The 23873-nt window shown below is 30.8% G+C and overlaps 1 protein-coding gene across 2 annotated transcripts in view; it reads right to left on the reverse strand.

Moving 5' to 3' along the window:
• Positions 1 to 565: 565 nt before the first annotated feature.
• Positions 566 to 23873, reverse strand: part of LOC142319014 (uncharacterized) — a 61665-nt gene continuing 38357 nt past the window's right edge. For both annotated transcript variants that reach the window (XM_075355819.1, XM_075355808.1), the window contains exons 6-9: positions 20561 to 20898; positions 14951 to 15071; positions 9193 to 9393; positions 566 to 1196 (exon numbers count right to left, since the gene is read on the reverse strand). In XM_075355819.1, the coding sequence (XP_075211934.1) occupies positions 732 to 1196; positions 9193 to 9393; positions 14951 to 15071; positions 20561 to 20898 (1125 nt within the window). In that variant the 3' untranslated portion in view covers positions 566 to 731. The remainder of the gene's footprint in view (positions 1197 to 9192; positions 9394 to 14950; positions 15072 to 20560; positions 20899 to 23873) is intronic.

Here is a 23873-nt window from a genome sequence, read left to right on the forward strand (position 1 = left end):
AAATTTATGTTCAGAAGTACTACCTGTACTTAATTAAGTAAATAAATAGAAAATTCATGATCTATTATAACTAAAATGTTTAATTTAAGAGATTATAAAAAAATAGACTATAATGAAAATTAAATCTAGTCATACAATGCAATGCTACAATGCTAAAAAATAACCATAAAAATGCAATAATTTTCAAGAAAACAAAATTGTGTAAAACCACATATTTTAATGTGGAATATTTACCTATAACACTTTCCATGTTATTTTTTATAAAATAATACCTACTAACTAGTAAAAAGAAGAGAATATGATAAAATAATATAAAAACAGCATTTGGTTAATAGGAATACAACTAATTTTGAAAACTACAAGAAAAAACTATCACAGACTTATTTTAAATCAATGGAAATGATTTATATAAAACTTAATAATCTTAAATCAACATTAACAATAATAAAAAATATTCAGGAACATAGTTAAAATCTTTAAAAAAACACAACTAAATATACTAATGAACCTAACATAAAAAAAATTCTTATAGCGCAAAATATGAATTAATACATTCAGTTGCGTAATCTTGATGAACTCTTGTTTTCTTATATTTAAATTAACTATTTTACATCATATTACCTGTCAAACAGGTATATTAAGATGTTATTAACAGTGTTACTACTAATGATATAAAATAAATATTTCCCATAATTAATAAAATCACATGTAAATTCTACTACACATTAATTTCAAAAGCTATCTATTTCTATAATTTCAACTTCATCATTATCATCGTCTTCCTCTTCCTCTTCTTCATCTACTACTACTTCTTCTTCTTCTTCTTCATCTTCTTCCTCCTCTATATCATCATACTCATTTTCTTTTATATCAGGTTTAATATAAAAGTTTTCATCAACATCCATCTTTGTAATAGGATCAGAAATGATTTTTGCTGTAACAGGATTATTGATTACTTGTCCAGAAGATGAGTGCATACGTTTTACGTGTCTTAACAGAGAAGACCTTTGAGTAAATTCTATACTGCACGTATTACATTTTAACCGTTCTCCTGTATGAATAATAAGATGTTTTCTTAAAACTGCCTTTTGGCTGTATGACTTACCACAATATTTACATAAGTATCTTTGTTCAAAAGTATGTGTCGCATCATGCTTTGTTAACTCAGCAAAACTAGAAAATGATTTTCCACAAACCTGAAAAAAATAAAACCTATATTAAAACTTAATAATCAGATCACCAATATTATAAAATTATAAGATTTTTCTCATAGATCACTAAAGAGTTCTTTGGCAAATGATAGTCATTAACTTAAAATTACCTTTAATACACTTTGAACTTTTAGACATCATAATCAAACAATCACATCAAACGTTATAATTCTTAGCAAGAAAAAATCATTAGTTATTGTTTAATTAACAATTAAATAATATTAATACATATTATTCTGTAGACTGTGAAAGTCACAAATGAGATATTACACTGGGCAAACAAAACAACCATCAAAAAATAAAACCCAAATATTTTGGACTTACCAGCATATTGGAACTAATTATGTGAGGGAGGTAAGATAAGAGAACAAATTTCATTGGTATAAAATTTGGTAATTTATGATTTAGTAGTTTTATTGTACTCTTCTTTCATGAGGTTGTTTCAAAAATTAATTATGACATAATGATAGTCGACTTCCATAGGGACTCACAATTCCAAGAAGTAGATAAAAAAAGAATTACCTTTATATAACACTTAATAAAAAGGGGTAACTGGATAATTTGCTTTATCTGATACAACCATAAATTAGGTGAGGAAAAATGGCAACTATTGCACCTATTATGTGGAGAACCTAAATAATTCTAATTTATAAATATCTTATTTAGAATGTTAAGCGAATATTCAACAGAGACATTACAGAGTATTAAAAAAATGAACATTTAGTGGCATCATATAATAACTTAATACTTACATTAATATCCAAGTAAGATGGCTTATATAAGTAATATTTATTATAGACTTTCATAAAACTATTTGTTCCATTTCTCATTTCTTGGGTTATAATTAGTCTAAATTCCTTTTGAAACTAGTCTGCCTACAACTAAATATGTAATGGATAGAAAGTAGCTTCAGAATAAGTTTATTTGATAAAAACTGCAATATTTCCTACATCATACTTTCCTTTGACATTCATACTACTTTTTCAAAGTTTATACAATTTTTAAAAATATTCTTACAATCCATTCTTAGAAAATTCTTTTATGTACTTTTTTCTTTTTTTGATGATTCAATTGGTATTCTGTAACGCTTTCCTTTCACATTTGATTTTCAGCAAGAATATAAATTAAAAATCAGTTTCAAGCATATGATGGCTACTCCAAAGACGTTAAATTGTACTATGCGAGTACTTCTTGACTCAAATGGATTGGTGTGGTCATTTAGGTGGATTTACAATATGTTGTAAAAACTATACGTTTTCATACTTTTACAGAGAATTCTGTACAAATTCCCATGATATTCCAATTTCTGATGCTATTTTCTTAAAAAAGTCTTTCAAATTCAAACATGTTTGGTCCTTCTATTACTTGTACCAGTACACTGAAGACCTTTATGAACATCAACACTTCTCTCATCCAAACTAAAGCTTGGGCTTTTACTAATCATAGAATTCTTGTATGGCTATTTTATCTCAAGTATTTTAAGTTTCATTAATATTTTTGATAGCAATTTTTGAAGTAAAAGAAAAACATTTTTTTAGAGTTTATAACGAGGCAATATTAAAGAAATACACAGCTGTTGCTACATGAAACACATTCTGTAATGACAGCTACAATCAATAATCACTAATATAATAATATTGATGATAGATGCATTGATGCACGCAATGTTGTTTTATTCCAGTGATCTGAAGGAGTAACTGGTTTATCACACTTTAGGTATATGAAGATTTATCACAGTTTGTTGAGATTAATTTAAACCCTTCAATTTCAGGATCCTAAATCTTGTTCCTGAACAAGAAATTGTAATGGTTGGAAAACATATTTCTAGGACGTGTTGCACCTCTTGGAATACATACTTCCTCAGGTATTCCAGGTGTTGCAGAACAATCAGGTAATAAGAATACATTTTATCAGCTCACACGAACCCAGCATTTACTAGTATTGATTGAGGAAACAAAAATACAATACAGGTCAACTTGTGTTGTTATGCACATTGTTAAGTTATAAAACCATTGTTTTGAACAATTTTTCTGTCACTATTACCACAAGGGTCATTAAATAAGTTCTTAGAAATTCCAACAGATTGTGCTTGTAGTATCAAAAATGGTTTGCTTTTATTAAGCATCATTTGTTGCTAGAGTGCAGTCAAAGTATCAGTTGTATCCATCACATGGTTTTATTGTCAGAGTCGATTGAAGCAACAAGCTATTGTTTATTTAAAAAAATGGAAAAAAGCGAGTTTCGAGTGGTGATTAAACACTTATATTTAAAAGGCTTAACACTAAAAGAGATCAAAGCTGAGTTGGATGAAGTTCATGGCATATCTGCTTCTGTGTTGGCAACTGTTTACAATTGGGTAAATGAGTTTAAACATGGCCGTACATCCGCAAAAGATGAACAACATTCAGGACATCCAGTGGAAGTGTCCACCACTGAAATGAATGACAAAATCCACAATATGGTTTTGAGTGACCGACAAATCAAAGTGCATGAAATAGTTGGGGCCACAGGCATATCGCAAGGTACAGTGTTTTCAATTTTGCACGAAAAATTGGGTTGTTAAAAAAAGTTTCGGCAGATGGGTGGCATGTTTGCTCTCAGTGGAGAATAAATGCAATCGTTTGGTCGACTCTAAGGCTGTTTTGGTGCTTTTCCGTCATCATAATCCTTAAGAGTTTCTGCATCAAAACATACCTGTGAATGAAACATGGATACACTACTACCTTTCAGAGATAAAGTAATAGTGAAAACAGTGGGTTTTTGAAGGTAAACGATCTTCGCCGGTCTTTCATTGTCTTTGCCGAAGAAGGCGAAGACAGTGAAATTGGCTGGCAAGGTGATGGCCACAGTTTTTTGGGATGCATGTGATATCATCAACACTGATTACTTGGAAAAAGAACAAACAATAACTGGAGAATATTATGCGTCATTATTGCACCGACTGAGTGAAGAAATCATGAAAAAAGGTCCTCAATTGAAAAGAAAAAGATCCTCTCTATCACGATAATGCACGGGTGCACATCTGCACAGTTTTGATGGCCAAAATTATAGAATTAAAGTTTGAATTATTACAATATCCACCGGTTTTGTGATTTTTTAACTTGAAAAAATGGCTCAGCAGGCAACAGTTCATGTCGAAAGTTTGGTCTCACCCAAGCAGATGCTTATTTTGAGGACCTTCCAAAATCCTACTTTTTGGAGGGCTTAAAAAAGTTGGGGAAATCCTTTGAAAAGTGTATAGAGTTAAAAGATTATGTTGAAAAAAAATCTACACTAAATAATTTGTTTTTCTATCTTTTTCTAAGGACTTATTGAACGACCCATATATTTTTCAGATGCAATGGACTGATTCTAGTTACCATTTTAGGCTAGCTCATAATGCAATAAGAAATTATCAACTTATTATGAAGTGCTCATATTTATAAATTTAGATATTAATTGTAGCAATAATATTCAGTATTATTAATCTAAACCTTGATAATAATTAAATAATTGAAAATATTACAATTTTTCCTCATTATCATCAAAATCACAACAATAATAAAAAAAAGCTAACACCCTGAATTATTAAAAATGTACAATTATCTGCTCAAAACTAAAAGATGGGGAGGCGCAATACTTATATCATTATAAAATTTATTAGAATAGCCATGTTAATAAACCTAGAGCTAGCAGTAGAATACCTCTAATAGCTGTCAATAATGCTGTTTAAAGTACAGTATATAAAATTAATTTTATAATAAGAATCTGTTACATAGAAAAACTGAATATTTAAATATTTCATAAATCAACATGGTAAATGATTTTATTTTAAGATCAGAAGAAATTTATTTCTTCTCAAGGTTGATAAAGCTTACTGTATTAATTTTTTAATTTAAAAATAATGCATGATAAACAAGAAACTCCAGCTAGGAACTTAGTGAACTTAATGTTGATAGTATAGACTGTAGCTTTGTTGATCCTGACAGATGCAATGCAAGTAGTTTAACTACTGATGTGGTCTATCTGCATCATGGCTTATGCCGACAATGGATTGCTGCTGGTCGAAGGCAACTTTCATGCCGAGATAGAGCTCAGGGCGACAGAGGCATGCAAGGTTCTCAGGTTATGGAGTCTTCAGCATAAGATGGTTTTCAGTGTGAAGAAAATCACTATGATGCTTTTTAAAGGACCATGGTTAGAGAGAAATTGTGATTATCTTGAATGTTAGCTGTTGGCGGAACGGTGACTACACTGTTGAGGGTATGGGTTACCATACAGATGTGGGATGTAGCGCTGTTTTAACAAGGGCAGTTTTTGAATGAGCAAATATTACTGTTGCGGGATGGCGATTGCACTGCCAAAGGCATGGATTCCCATGCAGCCGTGAGGTGTAGCGGCATCTCAACGATGGTAGTAAGTGAAGTAAATGTCATGTGGGACTCTGCGATGGAGCTGATTGGGAGTAGGAGGTCTGTTCTCCTCTCCCTTGTAGACCAGACCAGAGTCTGTAAATTAACCAACTCACGGATATGAACTGAAGATCAATTCACTAAGGGAACTAGGACTAAATTTTTGTTGTTGCAAACAACATTTTTGGTGGTATGTTGTTTTTCAATTTGCCTCAAAATCTTGAGACATTTACAAGAAAGTGGCTCAGTAAAAGTGGAACTAGGCATGGGGTTCGTGCTTCCGCGAACTTGGTTAGGTAGTTTAGAGGGCAACGATGTACGACATTCAAGATGTCCAGACGAGCCTACAGCGAATCACCAATGAGAACATCATCACCATATAAGAATCACAGATGTAAACATCTACCAGGCCTACGTTAATCTACGAGGCCTGGGTTAATACTGTGAGATGTAAAAAGTTAGAGGGTGAAAGATGACTCCTGTTAAAGCCCATCAATAGGGGGGGGGGGTGATGATTGGAAACGTCACAAGGTGGGCAGATGTCTTCCCCTACAGGGTTGGGATGGTGTGGTCTATCAACAAGCTGATGAAGGTTAGAAGCTGATCTTAGAAGTACTTCATAGAAGCATTTCCTTTCAATGTCATGGGCAGGTGATCTTCAGGTGGAAAGCAATTGAATATTGTTACTCAATGATTCTCCTTCTATCAGCATCATGTCACACAGCTTTCTTCTGTTTAATGTTCTGGAGTTAAAATTGCTTTCCATTTGGATCTCTGGGATATGTAACATAAGAGGTTTTAACAATCAGCTGAGTCACCAGGAGATGGAAAGAAAATATGAATAGACACACAAAATATAAGAATATTTCTGCAAACAGGCGAATTAGAAAATTTAAAAAGAGATAACAGAATGGACATATTCAGAGAAGTCAAGTGAGACATAAGAAAAAGATAATGATAACAGGACTTATATTATGATATACTACCAAATAAGAAAGGAAGAAATGGTCAATGGTCATTCTAAACCAAGAAATATCAAAATATGCACAAAGGAAGATTTTTATTAATAGTATATCAGGATAGGAATGAAGCCATAGGATTTGCTTACAAGTATCCATGCTAATGCATGCTTGTATTAAATGATGTAAATATGAAGATGATGCTGTTAAAGTAGTTTATAAATAAATACAGAGAATTATGGAGGATGTAGGTAAAGATTGTGATAGAATAACTGGAATGTTGTGGTAGGTAAGGATGAAATTAACAATTAGTAGGAAAATATGCAGAGGGCACACAGAATTAAAGAGATAAAGGCTTATTATTAAGTTTTGTAAGGCAAGCAAAATTTTAACTACAGAAAACTGAATAATTAATTAAGAGCAAAGGAGAAATGGCTTACAAGAAGGGGATAGAACATCTAGAAACAAGATGACAGTATGAACTGATGTAAAGAAAAGTAAAAACAGCAACATAGAATAAGTGGAAGATGAGTAAAGAAATTAGATCACTAAAGAAATTAGATCACTAAAGAAATTATCAATAGAAATGACAAATTGTTATATAAAGAGGAATATAAACTTAAAACATAGAAGGAACACATGGAGGAACTATACCAATCTAACAGAGAATCAAATGATTTTTCCATAGATCAGATTTTTAATTGAAGAGGATGAGGTAAGAACAGCAATCCTAAAATCAGAATTTATACAAACAACTGTTAGAAGAAATTAAATGTCTTAATGAGGAATTATTGCTAGAGATGGTGAAACTGTGTATTGGAATGTATTAAGTGAAATGAAACCAAAAGATGTTCTTAAAACAAAGATGATTCAAATCCATCAAAAGTAATGTAGAAAAGTGTCAAAATTACAGTAAAATTTGCTTAATTTTGCATCAGTAAAGATTCTTCTGCAAATTCTGAACAGGAGTGATGGTAACAGAAGAAGGATATGGATCCAAAAAGGAAGTGATGGTAACAGAAGAAGGATATGGATCCAAAAAGGAAGTGATGGTAACAGAAGGATATAGATCCAAAAGTGAAGGAGAGACAAGGAATACAATTAGACTAATAAGAACTATTGGAAACAGGTTTGTAGAAACAGCAAAGAGATGAGTGTACATTTTATAGATTCGAAAAAGAATTTGATAGTGTTAAATGAAATAAATTAGCGGAAATATTAAGAAACCAAAGAATAGATTGGAGATGTTAGGAAAACTAAAAAATGGAGATAGGAGATAATAAACCAATGTTGATACAAAAGAAGTAAGAAATGAACAAGCAAAATACTGTGATACTTAGGTACCATGTTAATCGAAGATTACAAAAGTGAAAACAAGAATAGCAATAGCTAAGAAAGCATTTAACGTACAGACAGTATTATGTAACAACACAAACTCTCAACACAAAAAAATAGGTTAGAAGGATCTGAAAGAAATGAGCATGGGGATTGGAGAAGAATAATGGAAAGAGTAGAAAATTAAAAAGGAATGAGAAGGGTTAACAAAAGTAGTAGCTTATTCCACACTCTAGTGAGCAAGTCTGCAGGATTACTTTCACAGCTGCTATTATTCTTTGGCATAGGTGGTTAAGTGACTGGATGTTTTCTTGGTTTACAATGTCTTTTATATAGCTCAAATTGTGATTTTTTGGTGGCCAAGTGATGAAGTTTCTCTGTCTATTAAGCATTCTGGAAACCTGTCACTGAGCACACTTCACACAATTTCTGCATGATGTGGAGGGGCTCCATCCCAGTGGAAAATTAAGCCCTTCACTTTTCAATCTGCAAAAACATGAAGTTGTCTAAAATGTATACCTGTAATAGTAAATTCATTGAAAAAAAAAGGCCCAAAAATTTGATTATGCATGAAACCATACCACTGGACAGTTCGGGATGAATTCTACCAATTGTGTAGATTTTCTGAGTTCCATACTATTTTTTGCAAACCAGTACATGCACTGCTTTTTCTTGTAGCGATGCCATGGTACTGAAGCCTGAGATCATAACAGCTTGGAATGTGCAACTGCTTTAATGCAGCTACTATTTGACGGAGAATGTGTAAACTAAAACTTAGTTATTATTTCACAATTATGCAAAATGTGTGCTGTAAAATAGCAACTATATTCATTCTTGAAACCCCTGAGTTCTTTTTCGGACACCCAGTACTGGAACATGTAAACAAGGAACCTGAAGAGCAATAAAGTCAGCCATATCCAAATATTGCCAAGAAGATTTCACAATCAAATAGATATTTTCGAAAAGTAAAACATTTGTTTGGAAATACATCAATGTGTAGATAAAATCACCTGATTAAAAGCAATGCAATTCGATTAAGAATTTAAATACACAAAAATACACAAAATTATAACAAAAATATATTATATGGTAATGCTCTACAAAAGAAATCTTTCAATGATTTTGCTCAAGGTGTATGAACATGAGTCAATTTTTCAACTTTGTAGGATTAAAAAAAATAAAATGAAACAGAGCCTTTATCAAATAGTTGTAAAAGTGTTATTATTAACACACTTGAACATTGCTGAATAATAAATGGTAATATTAACTAAAATTAATCATAATTAATTAACCTACAGAACAAGATATTGATGAATGAGCAGACTGATAATGAATTTCAAGATGATCTTGGCTTTTGTAGGATTTTCCACAAGTATCGCATTGATGAGTACGTACTGCTGTAGATACATGACAAACTGTATGTCGTAACAAGTTGGTACGATCAGAGAATGTCTTATCACATTGATCACACTGCAACTGCTCTACATCCGAATGCATCTATATCAAAATATTTCATGATTGTTACAAGTTAGGCATGATCACCAACTGCAAATGCTAATTACAATTAGTAAACCTACATGTAAAAATGTATAAGAATGAGTCATTTTGTTTTTTTATATAACATGTATTACCATAATATAATGATTTAAAATAAAAAGAAAAAAGTAAATATTTTTAACATGAATCAGCATTATAAAGATTGACTAAGAAATTCAAATGTAAAAAACATAGGACAACAATTACTATCAAAAATTTTACATTTCCTTAAGTATTCTGCTATTTTTTGAAACTAAAATTTATTTTGCGGAAACTATATTTTTCTACCTTTTCAGTCATTAACTCATCGTTAGTGATAAATGGAAAAAGACTGTCTCAAGATTCAATAATTTATCTCATTTTTTATTCAAGAGGTAGAACTGCGTCTGCCATTCAGACGCAGTTCTGAATGGCAGAACTACAGCAGAACTGCATTGTTCAGGGCAAACTTAAAATTTCATATTATCGTTCTACTACTTCAGTCAATGATACAATGTGTTTTATTTTGTGGCCATTAGTATTAACAATACTGTCATCGGTTTTTGTTTGTGTAGTCAATGATAATTTTGAAGAGTATGTGAACAGTTTTTTTGTGTACAAGATAACTAAATTTTTGAAGATTCTGATGATATTGATAGTAGTGGTAGTAATAATACCAGTGATAATGATATCAGTGAAATATTTCTGGGAGTAGAAGCTAAAGAGAAATGAATATGGCATCATAAACAGTATTGTTGAAATCTTGTTTCCTGGTAATTTGGGTATAAATCTCATTATTGTATTATTGTTGTGTATAAATCTCAGTATTGTTTAATAATGAATTTTCAAAATTAGATGCTATCAGTAAATTTCTGAATGAAATATTTTGGGCTCATGTCATAAATGAAGTAACGCCTAGATAAACTTCAAACAGTTAAGTCAATTTTACACCAGATGAGATACGTGCGTATTTTTGTGAAATATAAATACTAGTATTTAAACTATTATTACTGCTCAACTAGAAAAATTATCTGTTGCCTAATATATTTTGAAGTAATGCCATGCTACTGGTTCAAAATTATTTCAATTTCTCTCCTATTGTCAATGAAAATGATAAATTACAAAAATATGTTTCAAGTTGAATATTTACATGACAAATTCAAAAATGTTTACTCCTGGTAGAAATATTTCAGTTGAGAAAGCCTCATGGCTTTCTGCGAAAGCTAGTGGAAGGCTAGTGTACATTCAATTTAATTCCCAAAAAATTCCTGAAATTCAGGATAAATATTTACAAAACAAATGATGCTGAAACTAGAACTGTCATTATTTTTAAAATTGATGTTGGTAAACAGGATTAAGTAAACCCTACAAGAAATTTTGGAGTAAGTGAACAAGTGGTTTTTGATATAACCTGAGACCTTCCATGTGAGGGCAGAATTTTCCACTTGGATAATTGGAACTCTTCCCCAAATTTATTTTTGAACCTATTGAACCAGTCACTTATGGATTGAGTACGGTTAAAACAAACTGAGTAAATTTATGTAAAGAAATGTTAAAAATAGATTCAAAAAAAGGTGAATTGACATTTTCTTCTTCTCACTCTGTTGTACCTAAAATGGTCAGACAGAAAAAAATGTTGTGATGCTGTCTTTGCATCATAAAAAGCCATACTAGCATCAGTAGGTGTCAGTTATTCCTCAGAGGGAAATAAGAAAAACTCCATAGTCTGTTTTAAAACCACAAGTTGTAAATGAGAATAACATATCTATGTGTGGAGTGGATAAACAGGATCAAAGACTATACATTTATCCTGTCGCGTTCATAAAGCAAAGGGTATAGAAAGTTATTTTTTTACTTATTTTACGTGTCACTTTACAACACTAGATAGATTGTTTTGTAAAACAAAATATACCCAAACTTTATTGATTTTCAGTTAAATGTAGCTGAACGATTATTAAAGAGAATAACACGACCTTGCTACAAAAATAGTCTGGGGCATCTACCTTCATCAGCTGACAACCCAATGCAGCTGCAAGCAGAACAGGGGGGGGGGGTACTTTTATACAAAAAATTCAACTAACTACTAAAGCATGCCTTCCAGAAAATGAAGAGTTTGTAGCGCTTATAAAGAGAGAGATCAGAAAGGGTGTATCAATGGAAAAACGTCAACATTCTTTATACTAAGAACAGTCTTTTGAGAAATACTACAGTGTAATTAATTATCGGAGCTAAGTAAAATTAGCACTTAAAATATGACATTAATATAAAATAAAAAAGCAAAATTATGGTTAATTAACTGATATTGCAGCATAGTTATATGAGTTGTTCTAAGCATATTATATGATATATGAGATATTGAATGAAGAGTGTAGTGTGTAAAAATAACTCAATCTCCATTAAGAGATACAGCCAGAGAGAATTCAGGCAGGTAGGAGTTAGACAAATGAATACTGAGGTGCACAGAACTAATCAATATAGATACAAAAATATGAGTTTCTATACTCTCAAGTTCAATGATATTTCACCTGCTATGCTGGGATGTATGTAACATGTTTAATTTGATCAAAATGGTGGGAAAAATTAATTATAAATTCAGCTAAATGAAATTCACACATCTATTATTTTATTTTGAAGTGAAATCATTGATATATTCATGAATAACTGAGAATATGTAGACAAGCAAACACCAAGAAGTCAATTTGAAATGTAATAACTGTACTAATAATAAAAGTTAGAAAACATAATGCTTCATTAACACAAATTTATAAATACTGAAACAAAGCTTGTTTTGGAACTTCTTCTTTAATGAATCTACTAACAAATAATATTCTTCAGGAAAGTTGTCTAGAAAGTTACAGCTTAATACAATAATATTAATATAGAAAAACTAAAGACTTTTTAGTGTGTTTTTCAAGTAGGTCAACTTTTAGGCCATAAATTTTCCAATAAAAACATAATCCTTCAATAGAAATATTCTAAAATATTTTTTGAATATGTAAATAGTAAGGTAATCTTTCTACATAAAATGACTCCTTCAGTAAAGGGATATGGGTGTAAGCATTTTAAATAAAAAAAAAAACAATAAATTTAAGATCTTTTCTATTAACCTTGTCAGAATATTGTAGAAGAAATGGACACTTTGTATTCATATTTAGCAGAGAAGATGAACAAAAAACCTACCTATAACTGAAATACTATCTCTGTTATTATAAACTTTTGATCTATGATTACAAATACTTAACTTTTCAGTTTCTTTCATTCAATTACAAGAAACCCTTCATGTGAACAAAATTAAATTTGTTCACTTTCTGATTTAAGCATTAACAGCATTTGAATCATTTAATTGAATATCTCATAACTGAAATATCACTTATTTTTAAACTTCTGAACCTCATACACTATAAGGCAGATTGCTAACACTCAGATTAAAAAATTTGCCAGAATATCTCTTTAATAAATTACACTTTAAAATTGAAAATTGGATGTGCTGTGTGATATTAATAGACACTACTTGGAAAATTGGACTAAAAACAGGCACGTTTTCCTTACTTAAAAGTTGTTCCAATACTTTTCAAGAAGTTCGTTAGAACTTCACCGGTAGTCTGCAGAACTGGACAGCACCGCACAGTTAACCAACTATACTTAAGAGTTCTAAACATGACCTAACCTAAAAGTGAAATAAAAATGGAGGAAAAATAACAAAAAATAAGCATGAAAATAATATATTTCAGTTCAATTAGATTTGTAATAAAGAATACTTTCAAAAAATACCTCAAATTTTGTTAGACAACTTTTTTCTTCCACTTGATGAACCGTGGGATTCAAATATGTCACTTTTTCCTCAAGAAGGTGGGCTTACGAATCATGCTGCTAAGTAGCAGTACTTTTCTTTTATTTCCAAAAGTAAAAAGCAGTAATAGAAAAATGATATAATAACAAAGATTGAATATTACTGTGTAAAACTACGAAAATCGAAAGATGAATATTAAATATTGAAAATATCATTAAAATATGTTTTATATGAGCTACTATTTACAATATTATAATTAAAGCAAATCAAGCAAATTAAAAAAGTTCATTGCTTTGATAAATTTGTTTTTACATTTACTTCTCTTCTTTTTAATTAATTTTTTTCAATGTATGTCACTATTTACAATATTTTATTCATTGAATTATGTATGGCCTTCTAGCTACAAAAACACTTCCTTACCGACTGCTTGCTGAAAATGTTGATGTAATCATTCTCTTTAACCAAAGAACCAAGACAAACATGTCATTTGTTTTGCTTGCGTTTTGCGTTTTTTTTTTTTTTAATATAAAAAGTAATTATTATATGAGAAAATAATCATCATTAAACATTATTATCTAGTGCATTCAACGGATGCCATTTGAAGCACTTAAGATGAAACAATTTTTTTAATTTCCATCACTTCTTTGTGATGGAAATTAATTTCCATCACAATTAATTCTTCAGAATTAATTATTTCATACTTAAGTATTTTTACTTATCACATTTACAGAAAAAATAAAATTCTTATAATTATTGTTGTTTAATAAATGAAATCTGGCCAGTAAGAGTTCTGTAACAAATTTTTCTATTTTTTTCTTCAATGGAATATTTAAACACTGTTTATTATCTAGTATTGCACATCTATGTCTATTACATATATTTAACATGTATTTTTTTTAAAAATAAAATTCTAAATTAATAACAGATTTTGATAATAGAAATGTAGTGTCTTACTTTTTTTTATATCAGTATCAGTTTGTTAAAAACATTTTTATTTATAAATAAAAAACATTAGAAATATTGTAGAATTTTTTTATTTTTGTTTTATGAATATCTGTGACACTCTTTACCATATGATTTACAATATCATTGTAATTTTTTTGGATTAAAAGCATATATACTATGATAAATTCAAAATAAAGGAACCTTTAAAAAAAATGTTTTAACAAAATTTTTATGAATTTAAACTGATTAGCTATTTGGTTCTAAATCCAATCCTTATCTTTGCTGTCAAAATTAAGCTAAACTGTCAAATTGGTCACAATTAAATTTCACGCTGTTAAAACTACATTGATGATACTGTATTTTCACAAATAAAAAGTAATTCCTTTATTTAAACACTTGACTGCCAAAATTTAAGCAACTGGCTTACAATGTGACAACAAAAAATAAGAATACTGTATATTTCTAATAGATTGTCCTAGAAACATATGAGTTCATAACAATATAAGATCTAGTGGTTTTTTGACCAAGAGATATTAGTGATGTAGGAATATGTCAACTGATGTTTACAGGTTTAAATAATACCTTCCTACAGGTTAATTTGGTTTTAATTTAATGTGCAGTTTATGAATTGACAACAAACACTTAAACTTACAACTTAACCATAAAGTTACTGGTATAATATTTAACACAAGTTGCTGTATTCTACAAGAGGATGTATAATTTTTAGTTTGGATGATGACTGTTTATGATAACATATTACATGGACAATTATCCTGAAAACAGGCTAATTTATAAGATTAATACCTTCATATGACGCTCAAGGTTTATAAGTCTGGTAAAAGATTTACCACACTCTTTACATGCACAATATTCTTCTTCAGAATGGCTTTTCAAATGAAGAGCTAAGCTACAATTACGATAGAACCTGCAACAATAAAGAATAATTGTAACTAAAATGATAAGTATTAAGTTAAATGCAAAACAAATAAATTAATTATACGAGGATGCAATTTTGAAGAATATCTCCTTTTATATTGTGGCTTTTATACTAAATTAAGATTTAGTAATCATAATGAGTACTTAACAGTAAAACTTTTTTTATAATCTCTACTTATACATTTTTTCACAATGATGATGTTTTATATCTCTTAATTAATGAAAAGTAAACTTGAATATGCTTCTCCAGTCTGGAATCCTAGAATATTTGAACACAAAGAAACTGATAAAAATTCATCCCATTCATCAAGAATTTATATTGTAATGTAGACTTTTGCACTTACCAAACCAATGTAAGCACACCTACCATTATATTGTAGGTATTTGGCTTTCCGATAAAGAATTTAAAGCAATGTTCATTTATTTATTAACAACTCTGATGTGAGGTGTGATCAAATAGTATCCCATCTTACTTTTTATTGCAGTAATCAGCTGTAACATGGGATTGGGTGGGGACTGTAGCATGGAATGTAACTTTGACATATATTGGTTGCTTATGATTCACTGTTTTGCTCTCATTGCAGTCAGTTGTTTCTTAGGAGCTGTGAAAATAAAAAAACGTGTGAGTAGTGATTGTTGTGTTTTCTTTTCCATTAAAAATGACTGAACGTGTTAAGCAGAGAATGTGCGTTAAATTTTGTCAGAAACTTGGTGACACACAAATATAGATAAGAAAAATTCAAACAGTTTTTGGTGATCAAGGTGTGGGTATTATACAAAGTAAAGAGTGATATGGTTGTTTCCAAGCTGAAAGTGACAAACTCTTTGGCAGACCTTCCACCAGTAAAATTTGTGAAAAAATCACGTTAGAATGATGGTGATGAACAATCATTGAATAACATTTAGAAAACTTGAACAGGAAGTAGGAATTTAATTTAGTTCAGTGCAACTGATTTTAACAGAAAATCTCAGGATGTGGTGTGTAGCAGAAAAATTTATTCCAAAACTTCTCACTCATGAACAAAAGGAAAACTGACTGCAAGTTGTGGAAATAATAATTCTGATTTTTATGAAAAAAAAAAAAAAATGAAACATGGATCTACAGTTATCCCATTGTAAAACTCATAGTTCTCCAAGTCAAAGGAAAGTCAGGTAATCATGAAGCAATATGAAGGTCTATTAATTATGCAATATGAAGCATGTTAATTCATTTCAAAGCTGGTTTCAATATTGAATGTACTTTTACGATTGTTAGTTTGACCATGTCTGCTCCAAATTGGGAGATGATCTTCGGTGCATCTGTGTGGTCATCACACCATTAGATAATGCATTTACTATCTTCTGTAAAATGTTTGGTGATTTGATTTTTATTTAGTTTGGATTTAATGACAGAACAGCGATTTCTTTTGTGATTATTTCTAAGTGTTTCAATGGCATAACTCTTTTTAACTCACAAACTACTAGCAACTGTATGTTATAAAAAAACTGGAACTGTGATTAAGCTGAATTTAATTTCTTCTTTATGATCAAACATAGAAATTTACTGAAGGTTACAACTAACGGGTCTGATTGTAGATTAAGTGAAAAAATCTGATGTGGGCAACACATTACTTCCTTGTACGTCCATTAAATTGCATGTACACATTTAAAAAAAATTAAAAGTACATAAAATTTTATTTCATTAATAACTTCTGATATTTTTTCATATTTTTTTTTTGATTGTAATTACTGAATTATTATTTATCGTAAAATTTTTCAAAAAAATTTTCAGAGGTTAAGAATTATTAATAAATCAATAAAGTTAAATTACAAAAAAAAAACCTAAAAAAAATGAGATGAAGTCTGATTCGAACCAATTCAAATATTTCATTAATTAAACTTTTATTTGGTTATAACTCTGGAACCAATAAAAAAAAGTACCGTTTATAAAGCTCTTCATGAGGGCTTATTACTGCAGTTGAGAAAAGTTCAAAATACAAATGTTTTTGGATTTTGGGCTTTTTTGGCACTTTTGGTTCAGTCAATTGCAATCAAGAGGGGAGGTGCACAACTAGATGTTACAACAGTCCTAAATCCAAAATTTCAACATCCTACAGCTAATCGTTTTTGAGTTATGCAAGATACATATGTATGTACAGATGTCACGCAGAACTATTCAAAATGGATATTTCTGTTGAAATATGAAAACTGAAATTTTTTACAATCACAATACTTCCTTTACTTCACACTAGGAAGTAAAAAGTGTCTTTTAATTTAAGTTAAGCAGAATGTATCTGTAAGATAAAGCTGCTTATGGTTTATAACAAAAGAATAATTTATAACTATTAATCATATTTTTAATTTTTCACACTGCATCATTTTACAGAAAACTATGCCTGAATGGAACAAAATGTTTTGAAATAAAAAAACAAATATATATTAATATAATATACAAGGTCAGTCCAGAAAGTAACTTATATTTTGATATAAAAAAAACAAAAGATATTGGAAAACATTTATTATATACAATTTCAAAATACATCCTTAAACTACTTTTTTATGCAGTCACTAAATAAATTGACAATTGTGATATCTACGAATAAGTTTTGTACCCCTTCATCAAAAGATTTTACTGCCTGATTTTTCAGCCAATCAGTGACACCTTCCTGGAGACTCTCGTCATTACCAAAGTGCTTAGTTGCTAATTTTTAGTTGGCTAATTTTTCATATGAGAGAATAATGGTAATCTAATTTTTCATATGAGAGAATAATGGTAATCAATTGGTGGCAGATCTGGACTGTAAGCAGGATGATCGAAAATCTCCCAAACATTATTGAGCACAATGAGCCATATGTGGACATGCATTAGCATGAATGAAGAGAATCCAATTGGTCAACATGCCACGTTGCTTGATTTGGATTGCTCTCTGTAGGCTTTTTTTTAGTCTCAGAATACTATTTATTTTAGCATCATACTCCATGAATTAAATGAAAATTACTCCTTTTCTGTTCCAGAAAACTGCAGATATCAGTTTTTTTGCTGATACAGTTTTCCAGCTCTTTTTTTTTTGTAGCTCCAGTCACAGATTGTACAAGACTCAAGTTTTGTCACCTTCCATGTCACAGACCTTGAGAAAAGTCAATGCCAATACCAAATGCTGTAATTTATTTTGTTCTGCAAGAAGTTTTGGAACCAACTGAGCACAAAACTTATAGTAACCCAAATTTTTCATCACAACTTCATGTAAATTTTTGGAAACTGAAATGAAAGCTCTCTAATGGTAAAGTACCAATTAATGCAAATATTTTTACTGACTTTTGGTACTACTTTGTTAGGATGAAAAACATAGGCTGACTATATCATTTTTCATTGTGAACATTTGAACACCCATTTTTAAATATGATACACCACTGCCTCATTGCACCTTCACTTATTACATCTTTCCCTTTATGTTTCTATTAAAAACATAATTTAGTTCTCAATAAATTTCAATGTATAGCTTTTTACCAAAAGAAATTTAATAATCGATCTCACCTAACAACTAGTGGGATTTTCTATAACGACACACATTTTAAATATTTGTAAAGAATCAGTAAGATGCGTCATAATCCTTCACGTAGTGGAGCTCAATGCGTTCTGAATCAACCTAGCAAAGAACACTGAAATGTCATCACTAGCCTCACTCCTTCATGAATAACAGTGAAATGTAAGTAATTTTCTGAATAGTCCTTGAATACGACTAATGACTTATATATTGTATACCTTATAAGTTGCACAACTTATAAGATATAAATAATGCTGTATTTAGAGAATAAGACCTAATTGCTACTCTTTAGTATTACCATTTTTTTAATATTTTTAAATAAATTGCATTTGTTAAAGACAGCAAGACACAAAACAAAAATCATTATTTGATATATACATAGTAGAATATAATATCACGTCTTATAAAGGAAAAAATCTCATTATTGGATTGCACAGTGACAAAATAAGGGGTTCATTATTACATCTGAGTAAAAGTGGCAATTAATTTGTATATTATCACACCCATTCTCTATTAAAAATTCATAACATAAACAAGGAATCATGAAATGCACTTTCTTTTGTAAAATCTAATTATTTTGAGCATCTATCTTTACAAAAATAATTAAGAGATTTTGTAAATTTGTAAATAATGTTAAAAAAATAAAAGAATATACTTGAGAAATATTACATTGATAAATATAAAAAACATATAAAATGATGAACTACCAAATCACATTCAAAGATGATGATTTAATTAGACATAATAAAATACAATCTAACGGCTGGCAATAATGACAACAGAACAAAGAAAATATAATGTTTTAAATATTTCATTCATTATTCCAGTACCGAACAGCAGAATTTGTATATTCATTCATAATAAATTTCAAAATTTTCAAAAAACAATTTTGACAAATTAAGAAATCATAAATAAATATTTTAGTATAATTTAGAATTCAATAATAACCGAAGAAGTGGGATCCTGTGAAAATTGATTCTTGGTATTAATATACGTTACTAATATTTATTAATATAAGTATTAACCTACTATTTATTGTTTTGGTGTTTTATAATTAACCCAACTTGGTGCAGTTGGGCCAACTTTTTGAGGTAAATAATCACTGCAAAACAAAAAATTAATAATCAACAAAAAAAAAAAACAAAAGAAAGAAGCTGAATAAAACAAAATTTAAAATATCGATCTATTTTAACTTTAATTTTCAAAATTGAAAATTAAACTGTGTTTAGTAGTAATGCAGAAGATGTGGGAATTCTTTAAATAGGAGGTCCCATGGAACTTGACCTAGAATTTTAACATTTTTTACAATTTCTAATATGTCATCCATTTTTTTTAAGTTTGGCTGTTATTAAAGATATTATAAGAGGTAGTTGTTGAGCAAAGAGGTTAAATATGGAACCAACTTTTATTAGTATAATTTTTATTATAAAAATTAATTTTGTCAACGGGGTTAAAACAGACCCAAATTTTTATTACAGAATATGTTGATATTTTTCACATCTTTAATCTAAGTATTACATTAAGTCATTAATATTTAAAAACCCTGTACCATATTTGAAATAAAAATTTATCTAGGGCAAAGCTGCTAAAATTAAACCACCTTTGCCAACTTTGTTTTAAACAAATAAAATATATCTATGTTCTTATTAATTTTTTATTTTATTTGAACACCTAGTCTTTTTACAATACTACGCATCACAGAGAATGAATATCATATTCTTTCAAAATTAAATTAATAATTTTTTTTTTAAATATGAAATAAATTAAAAAAATATTTTTTATAATTTTTTTTATTACTTGATTAAATGGGAATGTCCAATTTTTAATAGTATCAAAGATATTATTAACTGTTAAGCTAACATTACCATTCGACACAACTAATAAATGAAAAAGAGATTGGTTTGTTGGTAAAAGTAACCTATACGAACATTTCAATACATAAGAAAGAACTTACTTGCGGCCACATATCTTGCATTCACAGGTTTTTTCAACAGAATGGGTTGCTACAGAATGTTGCCATAGAGCACCACGATTTGGATAGATATTTGGGCAGTGTTCACACTTAAAACTAAATTTAGGAGTTCCACCCACTGTTGTAATCATGATGCTAGGTTGAGTTAATGTTTCAGGTTTAATTACAACATCAGGAGGCGAGGAATGACTGTTATTTAAAACAACAACCGCATCAGATTCTATTTCAGTCTCATCTTCACTGTCATGATCTGAATAAACAGCTTCAATCATATCTAGAATATCACCAGCATCTTGGCCTTCATCTTCTGACTCAGTTATCTACATAAATAAGATTAAACAAAATTAAACAGAAAAAATAATACAACAATAAAATATCTAGCTGCTGTTATTTAATGATTGTCGGAAAAGAACCAAGTATTTTCACAAGGTTAGGTCTTCTAAGCATGATTACTGGTACTCTTTTGTACAAGAGCAGGGAAATAAAGACTCATGGAGTGTCTTCTATAGAGTTCTTGTGGTCATAAGAAGAAAAAAGATAATCTTCTGTTGGCTCTCTTGACCCAGGATGGAGTTGTAATGGACAAAGATTGTGTCCTCACTCTTCTGATGAACGATCTACTTTCAGATGATACTGAGGATGGTGAAACCTCTTATCATAGACATGCTCAAAGGGAAGTTGTAGGTATTCTCGTTCTGAGAATTTGTCTTCTGAAATTACTGAAGTGGAGGTCTGCCAAGTAATTTGTAACCTGGCTAGGAATAAAGCCTGACTAGGGTTTGTAACCTGACTAGGGTTTTTAATAGAATGCTCTCTGCTGGATATTTTTCAGCATGTTGGCAACATGGTGAGTTGAAACTACTCTTTGACTATACTATACTACTCTATACTATACTACTTTGACTATACTACTCTTTGAATAGCTTCCTCTTTTAAGAGGACGCTATTCTTAGGATAATGGATTTGGCTTCCGACCAGTGAGTGCAAGTATGTACTCAGCGTCTTTTTGGACATATCTAGGGCCTTCAATAACTTGTGGTGGCCCTCTGCCTTGTTTCAGTTGCAACAGCATGACTGCAGGCAAAATGAGATTGAGACTCTCTCGGGCTATTTCAGCAACAGAACCGTCGTCCTTCATGATGGCTACTCCGAAGTAGGAAAGACCCTGTCTAATAATTGTCCACAGGGCAGTGTTCTAGGTTGAATCGTCTGGGTCGTTCAGTTCGACTCTCTAATGCGGTTGCAGATGCCCAGTGGCTTATGCTGACGATGGGTTGTTGCTGATCGAGGGTAACTTGAGTGCTGAGATAGAACTCAGATCGACACAGGCATGCAAGGTACTAAAGTTGTTGAGTCTTCAGTATAACATGGTTTTCAGTGCGGAGCAAACCACTATGATGCTTCTTAAAGGTCATCTGGCCACGACCCATCACCCGTGGGTCATGATGGACAGCCTTCCGAATAGGTATGTCACCATTCAGAAATATCTGGGTGCCATCCTTGATGAGAGGCTTCAATTCAGGAAGCACCTTCAGTTTGTGTTTGAGAAGGCACCTTCTGATGCCTTCTTTGGTGTTGATAGTCATCCATCTTGATTGGGGGTTGAATTATTTTACCATGCATATTCTTTACCAAGGTGTCTGCAAGGGCATAATGTTGTATGCGGCGCCCGTCTGGGCTCATAGTTTACAATTCCAATGCTATAGGGACATTTTATTGTGAGTCCAGCATCTTATATTGTTAATTGTTGTTGGGGGGCTACAGAACTGTCTCGAGAGAAACAGTTCTGTAGCCGCCAATGATCATCCCTGACTGTGATTGCCTGGCATAAAGCCCATTAACATTCTAGCTACAGAACATAGCAAGCGGTATGTTTCTATGAAGGGAGGTTCCTATGGAGCTGTGAGGTGTATTTTTTTTTTTTTTGTGGAGGGCGAAAAACGTCTGTACGTTTTCATCGCCCGGGTATTTTTTTTTATGGAAAAAAATAAATAAAAGTAATTAAAACTAGTACGTAAAACTAAAACTTAAAATAAAAATAAAAGCAAAATAATTAAACAAAGTCCAAGATGGGTGTAAAAGGCCCATTCTCGGATAACAAGAGCACAAAAATGATATAAAAAGTTTAAAAAAAAATAAGCAACAAACATAAAACATAGAACTAGGTTAGAACTAAAATAAAGAAATTAAATAAAACTTAAAACTAAGTTAAAAAAATAAAACTTAAAACTAATATCACTAGAATCTTAAAACTAATATCACAGACCGAATCATTAAAACATAAAAGCTAAAATAATAAATAAAAAAACTATATAAAAAATAAAATTTAACAGATTCGGATAGGGAGTGTAAAAGGCTCCCTCCTCGGTTAACAAAATCAAATCTATTAAAAACTTTTCTAGAATAAGTTATATATCCGACAATGTTAAATTTTTTGGGTTAACCCTACACTACGCAGAAAAAGAAACATCCGGTTTAAAACTTCATTGTCGTTGCACAAGACACCACGGATGTTTCTGGGTAATTTAAACTTACGACGCAACGCCACATAACATATGCAGTCCACGAGTATGTGATGCACAGTCATGTGCAGTTGCATCGTGTGCATAGGGGTGCTTGTTCTCTTGTCATCAGGTGCCCGTGTGTGACCCTGGTGTGTCCTATCCGCAACCGACAGAGGACTACTTCCTCACGCCGAGATTTCCTACATGAGGAGTCTCATGGCAACACAGAATTTTTAATCTGCCGGAGTTTATTATCTACAGTAGCTGTCCAGTCACCTTGCCACTTTGCTCTTAGTGATTGTTTTACATAATTAATAAAATCAGAAGTAGTAACTCGGGTGGTGAAAGGAGGCTGGTTACATGCTTCTTTGGCAGCGGAATCTGCATGTTCATTACCTAAAATCCCTACGTGGCTTGAGACCCAGCAAAAACTTACTTCTGTGTTGCGATTATTAAACTCAGCGATTGCGTTGTAAATTTCAATGACGATAGGATGTGTGGAATAAAAGTTTTTTAAGGCTTGGAGAGCACTACACGAGTCACTGCAAATAAGAATTTTTCTATATTTAGGGTTAATGATGTTTAGAGCCTTATTTATAGCGTATAGTTCAGCGGTAAACACACTCGTAATACTGGGTAGACCAAACATTAAAGTGTGAGCTTCTTCACTGATTGAACAGTTACATTTAACTTGTCCTTTACCATTACCAACAATGGTGAATTTTCTGTTATAGCACATAAATAAGTCAGCATGATATCAAAAAGTATATTACTTCAAAATGTAATGTTTA

This window comes from Lycorma delicatula, chromosome 1, assembly GCF_047948215.1.
Source record: "Lycorma delicatula isolate Av1 chromosome 1, ASM4794821v1, whole genome shotgun sequence".
Lineage (NCBI taxonomy): Eukaryota > Metazoa > Arthropoda > Insecta > Hemiptera > Fulgoridae > Lycorma > Lycorma delicatula.